This window comes from Triturus cristatus, chromosome 1_2 (assembly GCF_964204655.1).
Source record: "Triturus cristatus chromosome 1_2, aTriCri1.1, whole genome shotgun sequence".
Classification (NCBI taxonomy): domain Eukaryota; kingdom Metazoa; phylum Chordata; class Amphibia; order Caudata; family Salamandridae; genus Triturus; species Triturus cristatus.
The window spans coordinates 718,757,789-718,772,590 of record NC_140580.1 but is presented as its reverse complement, the minus strand read 5'-3'; the positions used below and the strand labels follow the sequence as shown (position 1 = coordinate 718,772,590).

At 45.8% G+C, this 14,802-nt stretch overlaps 1 protein-coding gene across 8 annotated transcripts in view; it reads right to left on the bottom strand.

The window, feature by feature from the left end:
- Window positions 1–14,802, bottom strand: part of LOC146867898 (rho guanine nucleotide exchange factor 19-like) — a 212,394-nt gene that overhangs the window by 128,847 nt on the left and 68,745 nt on the right. For all 8 annotated transcript variants that reach the window (XM_085608604.1, XM_085608606.1, XM_085608608.1 and 5 more), the window contains exon 2: window positions 6,447–7,049. In XM_085608604.1, coding sequence (XP_085464730.1) covers window positions 6,447–7,049 — 603 coding nt within the window. The remainder of the gene's footprint in view (window positions 1–6,446; window positions 7,050–14,802) is intronic.

The following is a 14,802-nucleotide window of genomic DNA, read 5'->3' as shown; positions in this document are numbered from 1 at the left end:
ACATCTTTTGTTTCTGAATTCAATAAAATAGACCCCAATATGTGCATTTGTCTAACGTATTCTTGTGTCTGGGTGTTTGCACATTCTTTTGCGATTCAGATGGTAGGCATTGCTTATGCAGGGGTTTGTGATTCAGTGGGGACCCTCAGAGTTCAAACGGGTAAGAAACAGGGCTGTAGAGCAATCGGATTGTATGAATGTGCCTTTAAATAGTGCGGACCTTGATACAAAGCAATTAAGGGCGATCCAATCAATTTCTATGAAAATAAAGTGCCAGTTATTTGGTTAGATTGGTCTTACTTTATTTCCAGATGTTTCTTACAATCTGGAGGGGAATTGTCGAGCTCCAGTCTAAAACCGCTGCCCTGATATTTGGAGAGGTATACGAGGATGCTCTGTGTTCTTTGGCAAAGTTAGTTTTTCATGACACATTTTTTCAAATTGTTTTATAGTAAAAATATAAAACAAGCACATCTAGCAGTCAGAGGTACCATCTATAAAATATTCAAAATGCAAAATAGATTGCAAACTAATAATCTGGTGAGTGACTGAAGGTGACAGGAAACACAATGTCTATATTTAAATGAAACTAGGTTTATGTGTAGGTTTTCGGTTTACAGATGCTTCAAGTTAAGAGTAGCAACTTCTTACCAATGGCGTTCAAATTGCTTGATCAAAATCATACTCAAAATATGTGGACATCTATTTTAGGTTAACATGGGTAAACATTAGGATATACAACAGGGCGATCTGTTTATAACTTGGCCTACAGATGTTTCAGGATATATTCGTTTTTTTAAAGTGTCTGAATGAGTATTAAAAAAGGTGGAAAACTGAAATGGAAATAGAGAGAGGACCATTACAAAACGCCAGGCACTTGGGTAACATGGAAGGGGGGCGGGGGGGCGGTGAGTGATAAAGCAACACAGGGAGGGCTGGCATATGGTGAGCACTATCGCGGCCGCTTTGATGTTCTCAGTGGCCGCGCGGCTCACTGAGAACATCAAAGCAGCCACGAAAGTGATCAGCAGGCTGACAAATGGTGCGCGTGCCCGCCGCACATGCACTGTAGTTGGCGACCTCAAAAGCACTAGTTTGCACTTCCAAATCCTGCTTTCTATAGCTCTCGCCAGAGCAGCGCTAAAGCGCTAGCTCAGGCGAGACCTAAAAACAAAACAAGAAACTTCTCACCTTATTAGATAGCAGTGGTGCTATCAACCACAAGGTGGTGCTGTCTGACTAGTTTAGAGAGGACCACAACAGCAGTTAATTATTAATTCAATATACAATAAAAATGACTGTTACCTGCAGGCTGCTTCCACAGCCATTCTTATAGCTTTGGGATATGGAATTGTCAGAATTGTCACACATGTGATGGTTAGTAGTTTTGTTTTTACTATTATTGGCAGTGGCAGTGCGGTGTAAGCTGCAATGGCCTCCTGAGGAGACCAAGGGACCGTTTCTTTTTGGTTTTTTACAAATTAAGCAATTGACATGCCTAGTTCTGTCCAAACATCGTCAGCAGAGAGCCTCGATTCGAATAGTCTTTACAAGTAAACCGTAAGAAGAAATGAAACACACTGCTGAGTTTAATAGCGGCACCCTCTGTAGGTCATTCTCAGGCAGGACTACATAAATTATGGGCTACAACCAAACTCCTGTGACTTACAGTATCCTGACTGTGTACAGTTGGGATGCTATATCCTATATGTACATTACCTAGAGAAGAGTAATCTCACCCCCTGCTCATGATTATATTAAAGAAATAAATACATCTGGAGTAAAGTACTGCCTGCTGTAAATTACAAGAACATTTCAATTCACTGAGCAGTACTGTGACCCTATAGAGAAATGCGACTCAAGGCAAAGTTAGATTATAAAGACACGGAACTTCGCTGTGACTTGCAAGGTGACTTGTAATTGCGAGTCTTCCCATAAAGTCAATTGATGCCTTGGTTCTGCAGTCAAATTGCAATGGGCCGCATAACACACTGTAACGGCGACCCCTTCAGCCACCTATTAGAGCTCTGTGACCTAGTCGCTCAACTATCTCTGAAGTACGCCGATCTAACTGTGCTTGGCGACTTCAACGTCCATGCGGATGATGAATGTTGTTCCCAGGCATCACTGTTGGTAGTAACTCTAGAGGGTTTAAATCTTACGCAATTAGTGACCGCCCCTACTCACACGGCGGGCCATATGCTTGACCTTATTTTTTCTAACAACCCCAACCTTAAAGTGGAGGCACCTGTACGCCTGACCTGGTTGGATCCTTTTTTGGTACTGTTCAGCTTCTCACTGGAATCCAAGCGGTTTAACTCCCGGTCAAAAGGAGGAGAAACTGGAGAATTGACACCTCAGAAGCTATGGGGCCGGCACTCTAAGAAGCTTTCCCTCAGCTGCAGGGCCGGACTGGCCGTAGCGGGCACCGGGCAATCCCCGGTGTGCCTCACGGGCACCGGGCAATCCCCCGGTGCGCCGCACAGGTGGGGGCCGGTTTTGGGTCCCTGGGGGCCGTTTTTGTTACAGGCTTTTCAACTTGCGTTAGATTGACCTGCTTGTTACCCCTCACTGCAAATCTGCATTCTAGCGCTGGAACAACTCTGTTGAGGTAGCCATGCGCTCTATATATGCATTGATTTTTTTTTTCTTTTAAACGGCCGGAGCCGATGACTTTGGAGCGGAGGAACCAAGTTCCAGTCTCTGCGTTTTCCTGACATGCTGAGATTCGGGGCAACTCACAATCTCCCCGTGCCTAAAAAAAATTAATGCATCCTCGCGTAATGGAATGGTGCTCATGCAAAGCACTCCAGTACCTTTGGGTTGAGTTTGAGCTATATAATAAAAAAATAAAAAAAGAACTGCAAGTATCACCAAATACTAGCAACAATGAGAGACTAATCACATGAATGAAGAAAGCAGCACTCCACAAAAAGAAACCGTATGCCCATATCAACCAAGCTTTTAGCGCCCAGCATCTAGCAAAGCTCAGTGTGTACAAACTTTAGTGCCAACACTTCATACTCCAGCTTCTATTAAAATAGCTATTTTCTCTAGAATAGCGCCCTCAGAGATTTGTTCTTTCGTAAAAACATGTATTTTTTTTTTTTTTTTTTTTTTTTAGAGTTATATATACCCCGAACTCGACCCGGAGAGATTAGGTGTCGGAGCACTTCACATGAGCACCAGTTTCGTAACAGATGGACACATTACTTTTTGTTAGGTACGGGGAGATTAAGTGATCTGCCCAGAATCACAGGATGTTGAGAGTCCCTACTGAGACTCGAACCCGGTTCCCCATCGTCGAGGTCGACTACATCCTCTCCCCTACATAGCATTGAGGGGAAACTCCACTCAGCAGGATTTCAGGAGATGAAATGGCCCATAGTACACAATTAAACAAATCATTTTATTCTTTTCAATGTGGCTTGTTACTTATTTCCACGTTAGCATCTGAAACTCAAGTCTTGGCAGCCCCCAGCGTTATCTCCCTTTGCTATTCTTTGACAGGTTTCTATTGAAGAGTGGCATGGGTTATTTTACGTGGAGCGCTCTTAGCAGAATAATAAAACACATATCAATAAAGTAACGAAGTAGCCTTCTCTGCCACTTGAAATGTTTCTGCATATCAAAGAGAAAAACGGTGGTTGCCAAATGTTGACGTTCAGTGGTTAAAGTAGGAAAAAGTGACAAATTAAATTGGAAACCCTTCTCTGAACCCTGAAAAACCCTCACTACTCCTTACCTCTACCATTCTCTGAATCCTAAAAACTCTTTACTTCCCCTCAACGCTACCCTTCCTTGAACCCTAATAACCCCTTGCTCCCGCTTACAACTACTGTTCACTGAATCCTAAACCCCAATCCCTTACAAACCTATTAACCACCCTGTCCTAACTACTTTACCCTTTACCACTTATGCATTGAAAATGGAAAGCATTTTAACAAACCTTGTAACTTACCAGGTTGTGGTGGTAAATGCATGGTTATAAATCAGCTTGAATTGGTAGCTCGTTCTAATAGAATTGGTAGCTCGTTCGAATAGATGTATTGTATAAAACCAATTTTTTAGCTGGCAAGGTGTGCTACTTAGTGACTTCCTTGCTCCCAATATCAGTTTGTTGAGTATCCCTTTCTTTAAACAAGTACATTAGTAACTTACAACAGGATCCTATTTGTGAGAGTCACCTTTACCGATGATTTAAAATCAACAACTGTATTATGCTTAGAGGAGTGCATAAAATGAAAATACAAACCAAAAAACAAATCTCTCTAGCTTAAGCAGACCGAAAGTTACTAAACTGTTGCATACGAAATGCAACGTAGCTTGTGATTTTTTGAGAATGTTAAATTGATCACTTTTCTTTCACTCTCTAAACATCACCACAATAGGGGGGGGGGGGGGGGAGTAATTTTGAAACCCCTTTCACTCCTTTATCTATTTATAACCCTCCAATCTCCAATTTGCATAGCTTCTCTCTAATGAAAGGAAAAAAATACTGCGCGTCTGCCTAGACCTATGAAGACCTTCTAAACAGAAACTAAGTTACGCTACAGAAGCCTTACAAGACCGTTTTCTACCAGTTTCTAAAGGAGCACTAATTGAAAATGTTTTACTACTTCTCTCCCTTAAAAACAATGTACGTAACATTGTGGTCACAGATTCTTTTACCATTAATGTTCACTTTCAAAGCAATGTCTAGGTTTACGTCTACCTAGACTTAAACTCCTTATTTCGAAATAAAGTGAGATCTACACAGCATAAGATGTCCATAATGCGCATAGAGGCGGCTTTGATAATAAAGGTCCCCCAAGTCAAGATTCATCCTAATATGGAAAACATGAACAATTATTACATTTGCTCACCTAAACGAACAACCCCAAAAGGGTTGAAGATGTTTGCCTTTAATGGAGCAAAAATACACATTGATAGAAATCATTGGGTGCACGCATTATTACAAATACGGAACATCAGTGCTAGACTCTAATACATAAAACCTGTTCTACACGTCTTTTTGCCTCCTTCTAGGACTGAACAAAGAGTCCCATACGACCAAAAAAGAAGAAAAAGGCTTCCAAATTTGGAGGGAAAGTGTCCCATTTGAATTGATTTCATTTGACTTCATGAAGAGATCGTATAAAGTAAGAAAACGGGGTATTTGCTTCTGAGACTATGGGAAGCTAAAAAAGCATAGCAACATAGGCATATTTAAGATATAGCAGAGGAAGCACCCTGGTCGCTTTAAAAAAAATGGTTCTTTATTGTTCTGTGTTTCATATTAAAGTCTTGACATTCCAGTTATATGCAAGCGACCAAAGTAGAAACATGGGATAATTATAAGCACTCCTAATCAGGCAAAGAAACTCTCAAACTCAACCACCCTACCACCCTCAATGATCTCTCGCAAGGTACCTCAGCATGTAAAAAAGAAATTCAACATTGTTCCGCTCAGAGGATCCATACTAAATTGGCCGCCTTACTTCTGGTCACCACTGGCACAGTTTATAGTTCTCCGCTTTTATGCGACAACCTAATGCAACGTGGCTCTTTACAAGTGAAGTGATGTGTTGGTTTAAAGGCAGCATTCAATGTAGGAGGCCTAAACAAGGTGCTCCCTTTCTACAACTGGATCATAAAACCGACGTCACAGAATTATGATATGCTTAGAATATGGTCAAATGGTTAACATATAGTATACAGTGGTTCTCCAAAGAACAGGTTCAAACCCCCCAGACAACAACCCAGAACAAAGTGTTGACTATTTAAGTTCTGAAAGATCCGCACTAAATCCCAGTGCAACAATTTAATTCAAAAGTAGTTTAGAATATTCAAATCCTTTAGAGGAACTAGTCTATTGTACACCTACGTAAAGACCACTCCCCCAGATACTTAATACAACCTTAGATCTAGAAGCAGCAGACTTATCAGCATTCCAAAATACAGGAGAAAAACACTGGGGCTAGCAGCGAGTACAGGGAACTCTTCTTTGGAATATCTTATACATTCTCCTGCAAGCTCTTTCCACACTACCATCTTTCAGAGAAGTCCTTCAACACAATCTAGAAGCAGAAAACATTACAATAGGGCCTGGGCCACATTTAAGACCAGGCTCTTTATGTGCTTAAGTTGCTCCTTAAGCTTCCTCCTAGGCCTAGTATAAACATGCGCTTACAACCCATGCTCCTTTGCTAGCTTAAAGCCTGATGATCAAGTGTAAGTTCTGCTTCACTCCTGCCTGTGCTGCAAAGGGGCCCATAGCAACATATTCGCCCTTTACTGATCAAAAACTAACCGTCTTGGTTAGCATCTACTGAAATAATTATAAGAATTCAACCCCAGAGCCCTAGCACTTGGATGCTGTTTGCAGTCCTAGGCACTTTGCCTCATTGGTGACATGAAGTGATCAGTCCCCCACTTGTCCATAACCCCCACCATTTAAGACTTACCTTGACTCAGAATGACTCGTGTTCATGCACGTCTCCTTTGAAAGGCTTCCCAGCTGCGAGAACGCTCGGTTTCTGTCAGCGGTTAGGGTCTGTGGTGTTGGGCCAGAAACGGTAGACTCCATCTTTGTTGTTGCTTTGTCACCATCTACAGAATCCACTGGTGTCACCGATAGCTCAAATCTGGAGACAGGGTGTGTTGATTCTGCTGGACAGGCACTGGGAGAATCCACCCCTATCACAGAAGAGGCATTATCCGAGCCAAGAAGCAATGCCACTGCAGGGTTAACAGTGGACGACTCAGTCGTTGGCACCGAAGCATCAGCTTCCATTGGTACTACTGGTGTGGCCTTGCTAAAACTAAATACTGGCACTGCTGGGTTGGCCCTTAAGATACATGGCATTGCACCAAATGGTTCCGTAAAGGTGAGAGGTGGGGCTATATCAGCCAAGGCCGCCATTGTAGACCTTGGACTTGACATTGCTGGCCCAGAACTTCCAAGAACAGCTTCTACGACTGCTGGTAAGCCTGCGGAGATCTGAGGCATTGTATGTTCTGTTGGGTCACCGCATGTTGGAGCTGGCGGTGGTTGGAGTAGAGCAATTCTGAAAAAAACATAATACATGGTTTGCAGCTGAAGGAACACTGGCACATAGGAGAAAGAGTAGAATGTTAATTACGCTTACTATACGTTCCCCCAGCACCAAAACTGAAGTGATCACTCTTGCAGCCTGTAGCAAGTGTTCTGAGGCATAGCTATCATAAGTGCAGCAAGTGCAATGGTACCAGGGCCTAAGAGTGGGAGGGGCCATTTGAATGGGGGAGGGGCAAAAAGGAGGGGGGCAGTGGAGCCCCCCTTTCCTTGCTTGCATAAGAAAACCATGTACTTACTACACCAATACACTGGGTAGCACAGTCTTCTCTTTTCGCAGTTTCGTTGCCCATGTAGCAGCTACTCAGGATTACAAGAAGCAGTGTTCGCATAGCAGAACGGAGTAAAAAGCGGATCTTAAAACGGGTCTCTATGAGGACCTTAATTGTAATGACAAAAACACTGATCGAATACTAAACCATTCATGTAAAAAAAAAAAAAAAAAAGTTAAGGTAATCAATGTCAACGATTTAATTCCTGTTTATATTTCACATTTTGTTTAATCGTGCACTCTATAAGAGTGTTAACTATTTTCAGGATGTTGTCTCTGTATATATTTTTCGTGTGGCATACTACTCGTGTATAATTCTCATTTTGAACGGAGTCGCATCCATGTATTTATAACTGGCCAGGACTGGGCGCTCAGGTGGAGGCTAAATGCAGTACATGTTTCTCACTGTGCCCGTCAGTGGGTTAAAAAGGTGTTCAGAATTCATGGTCATCCAATCTTTGGCCTCTCAGCAGTGCACACAGGGCAATGGTAACGGTATTCCAGTGGCACTTGTGTTTCTGTGCAAAAGTGTGAAGGAAATACACAGTTGTAAAAATACTGCCAATGTAAAAGAAAATGCTGTGCTTACAGGTGAGTGGGCGTGCTGTACATTTGTGGGGGGTAAAGTTAAGGAGATACAAGGATGTGCATTCAGGAGGCAGTGAAAGAGGATGCTGAAGAGGAAAGACGAGGTGTAAGATTTTCAGATGGAGATGTGAAAAAGGGCATATATGTCAAACAGAGAGTACATACCAAGAGTGATTGAGACACTTTGAAGACCACCACCCCTTCCATAAGCCTCTGTAAATGTTTAATTCCGAAGTCTCACAATTTCAGAATAAAAACATTTTCAATGTTAATTATTTACAACAAAATACTTCTTGTTACTCATTTATCTTTAACAGCTAACAACCACTGACAAAGCTAACAGTCCTGTCTGGTTTTAGGTGTGCGTCAGTTGTTGCGTTATATATCTGTGGAAAATACTAGAAAGCTCAGAGAGGAACACTAAACACCAGTTGGGTGGCACACTATGTGAATCACATAATACTCAACTCCAGGTCTTCCATCTTTCTTGGTAACCTCAGTTACCACTTGGAGGAACTTCCTGACCCCAACACTACCAACTTCCTGGATGACCTGACAAACCTTGGACTTACCTAGAGAGTAGAAGGATCTTCCCATGTCCCCAGACACCTACTGGACCTCATCGTGACCAGCTTCAGCTAATTCATGGTGGACAAGCCCACACCCATCACCTAGTCAGAGCACACCCTCATCCACTTCAGCATACCCATCCCTAACCACTGCAGGAATGTCATTGCCACATCTGCACAATGTGACTTGAATAGGATCTCTGAAGAATCCTGGTTCACAGGGCTCCAACAGCAGCACCTCAATAATCACCTCAGCTTCAACGCTTGGATCACCTCCTATGCAGACACTCCACAAGAACCAGGGCACAAAAATGTGGTTCACAGAAGAGCTGAAACTCACCAAAACCCTACTCCATGCAGCTAGAAAGAATTTGAGACCAAGCCATGGCTTCACAGACAGGAGCACCTACAGATCGACCGTTAGACAATTCCACCAACAGAGCATCTACAGATTATCCCTCAGGTGCTACCACCAACAAACCAGAGCCACCAAACATTCAGCTCTCACCAAGCATATCGACAGCAACACAAACAGTGCCAAGGAAACCTTGGACATTGTGAAAGACTTCACCTCTCCGGCTGCAAACCCCACAAAAATCACTCCTTCACAGGACCTATGCCCCCAGCGGTCTCATCTTTGGTAGCAAGATCACCAGCATCTATGACAACTCTGCACCCCAACCTCACTGCTCCATCATCACAGCAACCCTACATATGTCACTTACAGCACCCAGATGACCACCTGACAACCTGGTCAACCATTACCACTCAAACCACAGCACACTCAGACCCCTACCCTCGGCACGTTTTCACGAAAGGAATGGAACCCATCAGCATCGCCCTCAATCTGAATGATTCAATCATCACAGCCACTTGCCCAGACACCTGGAAACACACAGTTCTCCCCTCTAGAAGAAACCCTCAGCAGACCCAAAGACAAACAAAATACCGACCCATTTTCCTGCTAAAGCCATGGAGAAGATCATGAAAAGCAACTAGCCACCCACCTCAATGACACCCACCTCATCAACACCACTCAATCCGCATTCTGACCCAACAACTGCACTGAGACCCGATCGCCACCACAGATGACATCCAACTGACAATAGACAGAGGAGCCGCCACTGCCCTCATCCTTTTGATCTATCTGCCACCTTCGATACCTTCTCCCACCCCATCCTTATTCAAGGGCTAGATGAAATTGGCGTTCAAGGATCTACGCTCTGCTAGATCTGCTACTTCCTTACCGGCCGCACCCAGTCGGTCAAACTGACTCCTTTCACCTCGGACAGCACCAACCTCATCTGCAGAGTACCACAAAGATCTTCAATTTAATAACCATGCAAAAAACCCTCAAAATAGTAGTAGACAACCAGCTTGCTATTTCTAACCTCCTGAACGCAGTCTCCGTCTCCTGCCTCCACACACTCAATATGCTCAATAAGATTTTCAGGTGGCTTCCTCGCCATACTTGCAGGCATCAGGCCCCAGCCAGCAACAAGATGGTTTACAGCAATGCAGTCTACATAGGTATTCGCGCACAATTTACCAGAAGACTCCAGATCATACAAACTCCGATGCCAAACTCAGAATACACTGACCGTATGTCAGAGACCCCGACTGGCCTCTCATCCATAAACGGGCACTCTTCAAACTCCTCATGCACACATTCAGAGACTTGCACAACATTGACCCAGCATCTCTCAACAACTACAGCAACTTTCACATACCCAACAGACACCTCGCTCAGCCAACTACTCACACATCCTCACATACGCAGGACCAGATTTGGCCAGTGTGCCTTCTCCTACCTCAATGCTGGAATAAACTGCCTCTACACATCAGAGCGGTCTCCTCGGTTTTTGAAACTGAAGACTTGCCACTTCAACTAGACTTGGCCCATGCTTGGACCACTCAACACCTGCTATCAAGCGCCAGGATACCCTCCTGGGTGAGCCATGAGCTCTGCAAGTACACATAACGTAACATTATAATACAAGTCTCACACCAACATGTAGTTCTCATTCAGGGAGGTTACCACAGAAGAAATTATAAATATTTATAAAATATGATCCCAGCAAATTGCATAAGGTACCCAGTATCCACTCAAATGATGATCTTCAAGGAGGCCTTAGCTATATTTCATGCCAACCTTATGACAAATCATTTAAGAGTGGTCAGACTCTTTGATAAATGACTTGTACAGTTTGGTAAGAGTGGGCCTAGGAAAGGAAGTTAATTTTCTTTTTTCCGCCCCAGAAATATTCAGTTTTATGGCACTCTACTATTAAATGGTAGCGGCAGTTTCAGTCGATAACCTTTCAAGTATTTGCCCGGCGGTAATCGCCTCTTATACCACTCGATAATTTACCAATGAAAGAGGCAGGCGCCGGAGACTGGAAGGCAGGAAACAAAGTTTTATTCCGTCGGAGCAGAACACATCAGATCAGACAGCAAGGTATCGTCACGAGGTGCTCTAACTGCATCTCTGAGACCTAGTCTCTTATACACTGGTTTATTGCTTTATTACACATAGTACATTCTTGAGATTCCCTTGATGCATGGGGGAATATCCCCTGAAGCCCCGGTTCAGATCCGATCCCACACATAGCTACAGTAGAAGTTCCCACCCCACCCACAGTAGGAGATGGCTATTGCGCAGCAGGGTATTCCGCCAATTCCTGGGGGGTGTGTGTGACCGGTCGGGTCTCAGGGAGTAGGGGCTTTGATCTACTGTAATCCCTTTGACGTGGGGTGTTTCCCTTACAGTAGGGGCAATAAACTGCATCCGCAGGGCTAGGTGATGGCCTGGGACCAGTTCGGACAATGGGGCGCAGAGGAAGGGGGTTATCAAAGGAGAGGCATGACCATGTATGGGTTGTCGGTCGGAAGTGGTTCCGTAGCAGGGTCGCGCAGAAGGAGAGGGTTTATGGCCTGTATGAGAGAGCGGGGGTGGCCGGCGCGCGGGGGATGCTTGCAGCGTCAGGGGAACGCGCTGGCGAGTGACAATGAGCGGGGAGAGAGTGGGGTGCCTAAAATGGCGGCCGTGCATTCGCTGTGCGTGGCGCTGGGGAGAGGCAAGATGGCGCAGATAATGTTCAGTTTGTAAGCTAAATTTCCACAGTCCTCCCTTTTAACATATCTCGCCAGCTTGTCTAGTTCGGATTTATCCCCATAATACTACGGACCTCCACCTCATAAAGGGCTTTCATCCGCTCTGTTTCAAAGTTCAAAGTCTTAGGGCAGATGCAGTTCATAAAAAGCGAACATAAAGGTGGCAGACACTGAATCCCCAAGCAACATCCACATAGTATCACAATCGGTATTAGGAAAAATGAAAACAGCCTCCATCCCCAACTTTTAATAGCGTCCCAAAACCAACTCCCCAGCGACCATTCTTCTTGCTCTTGATGGACCTCTGTGGACAGTCTGTGGAGGTGTTCAATTGCTTTGTAGACTGAGGGTGAGTTGTCTGGTACGTAGGTACAACAGCTGGACCCAATGATGCGGCATGCTCCTCCACGATCAGCCAGAACCACATCTAGAACGAGGCGGTTCTGAAGGGCCACTAAGCGGATGGCCTGGAGCTCGGCGGTGTTGTTGGCGAGGGCGCCAGCCGTAATGTTCATTGCCGTTTCGACTGCCTGGGTTAAGTGGCGGATGGCACGGCTGTTTGCCATTGGGCCCCAGAGTGGAACAAGGCCTTTGACTGCGTCCATGAACTGTGCTCCGGTGGAGTCGGCCTGCACAATGTCTTTGGCCCGTTTCTGTCGGTGATGGTTTGCTGGAGCCACATACGTCGGAGGAAGGACAAAGGCGATGTAGCAGGTGCCTCCCCAACCTTTCGGGAGCCAGGTGTAGGCCTTAGTACCACAGACGAAGTACATATTCGGGGAGGCAACAAAGGAGGGTGGGTCAACTGAATCCAATGTTCGGGTGATGAGGCAGGAGCTGTGGCCCACCAGCTGTGCCCCCAGGCCTTCGAGGCATACAGATCCAGTGATGTTGATGACGGACAGGGCCACTGTTAGGGTGGCGGCCGTCCGTTTTCGGAGGTAAGAGAAGGTGGGTCTGGCTGGATTGTTGAACACTTGCATTTCAACTCGTTCTTTGGCAGGGATGTCCATGTGAAAGGAAGCGTTCGATCTCAGAGGGCAGAAGAGGGCGGAAGTTCTACCAGTTTTGTTCATCCAGAACCCATGGTAGAAGTGTGACATGGTTCTGCCGGAAGTGGCATTGTCCTTGTAGCTCTCCTGCAGAAGGATCAGCCAGGCGAGGCAGGAACCATGGACAGAAAAAGGTGAAGGGATGAAAGGGATTGAGTGCCCAGTGGCATGTGGTAGCAATCCACAGATCCAGCAGTTAGTGGCGTTGGTGGCAAGATTGTGTTGGTGGAGCAACTGCACAAAAGAGTTATTCCAGAACTCCTTACGCCTTTCTCGGAGTTGGGGTGAAAGCGAGATCAGATGGTGCTCCTTCGTGGTGGTAGGTTGAATGGTGGTCAGCAATGTCTTATGAGCGGGTGTGTTCTCCTCCATGATCCAGAAGGTGTCCATGAGGAGAAGGCAAAAGAGAAGGGTAATAAAAAGTGTTATAGTCTTAAAGCTCTGTATTCGGTCAGTCTTTGGGTTTTTGTAGGGGATCTTCGGACGTCCGGTTGCTTCCATCACCTTCATGTCGGGCGCTTCCATCATCTTCGAGAGACTCGGTAGCGGGCAGAACCACAGACTTTGCTTAGTTTCTCTCCTGGTGGCCTTTGAGGTGACTAGGCTACCGCTCTGAGATTTCCACTTAGCCTGTGGTCTGCTTAGCCGAAGTCCTCTCCTTTCGTCCCAAGTTATACCCTTCTTTGGATGGCACAGTGGGATCGGGATATTCAATCAATTCAAGTGTCTCTGTATCCGGGCAGCGGCTCAGGGATGGTCGGTCTTTGTCCAGAAGTTCCTCTTGGGCGGTGACGTTGTCCGTGGTTGTCAGGGTCGGTGATACCTTCTTGCAGTGGTGTGCATGCAGCCAATTGCGTTTCCCCTCCACTCGAAGAGCTGTTCGGGTGGTGATCAGGACTTGCAGGGGGCCCGTCCACCGGGGCTCCAGACTCTTGGTGCGCTGGAAGTTACGCACTAAGACGAAGTCACCAGGTTGGATGTCGTGCCCGGGGCCCCTGGAAACATCGGGAATGGCGTGCAGCACCTGCTGATGGATGATAGACAACATTTTAGTTAGATTGTACAGATAATCAGACATGAGGACGTCCGGGACGTCGTGGATGGATGTCGGTTTTGGTGCAGTCCAAAGGTTCATGGGCCGCCCGAAGACGACCTCGTAGGGGGTTAAGTGGTGTTTGGTGGGGGTGGAACGCATTGATAGCAATGCTAGTGGGAGAGCGTCTGGCCATCTTAGCCCTGTGGTGGCGACTATTTTTGCTATCTTAAGCTTCAATGTGGCATTGTGTCGCTCAACCAGGCCTGCAGATTGGGGATGGAAGACCGCATGGAACTTCTGTTTTACACCCAACCCTTTTAAGATGAGTTGGATAACTTCGGCTACGAAGTGGGGGCCATTGTCGCTCCACAAAATTCGACAAAGGCCGTATCGGGGGAAGAATTCCTTCAGTAGTACTTTTGCGGTAGTCATAGCGGTGTTGTCATGGGTTGGGTAGGCTTCCACCCACTTGCTGAAGGCACACACAATGACAAGTACATACTTCAAACCTTGGCACCTTTCTAGCTGGACATAGTCCATTTGTAGGACTTCAGAGGGGTGATTGGGGACCCCAAACCCTCCCCGGGGTACAGCAGTTCCTTTCCCAGGGTTGTGTTGGAGGCATACTAGGCATTGTTGGACTAGACGTTTGGCTGAGTCTGGTATTTTGTCGTTGTGCCAGACTTTAGAGATGAGTTCGATCATGGGGGCAGACCCTATGTGTGGGGGGGAGTGTGCCATGGTCAGCATGGGGATCAAGTATGAATCTGGTAACAACCATTTGTTCAAGTCTTTGGTTCGCCAGCAACCGTCATCGTCCTTCAATCCCACCCGGGCCCATTCAGTTAACTCGTGTGGTGTGCTGGCTAGTTGGATATCCCTAATTGTTTCCCTAGCATCCTTCCATTTCTCAGTTTGTGACCTGGTCACGTACATACGGGTCGTGGACCTATTCTCGGCTGTGGTTCGGGCAGTAATGTCAGCCAGTGCATTTCCCTGTCCTATAATGTCTGTCACCTTCTTGTGTGCCTGGCATTTGATCACAGCTAACCGTGTGGGGAGGAGGACTGCTTCGG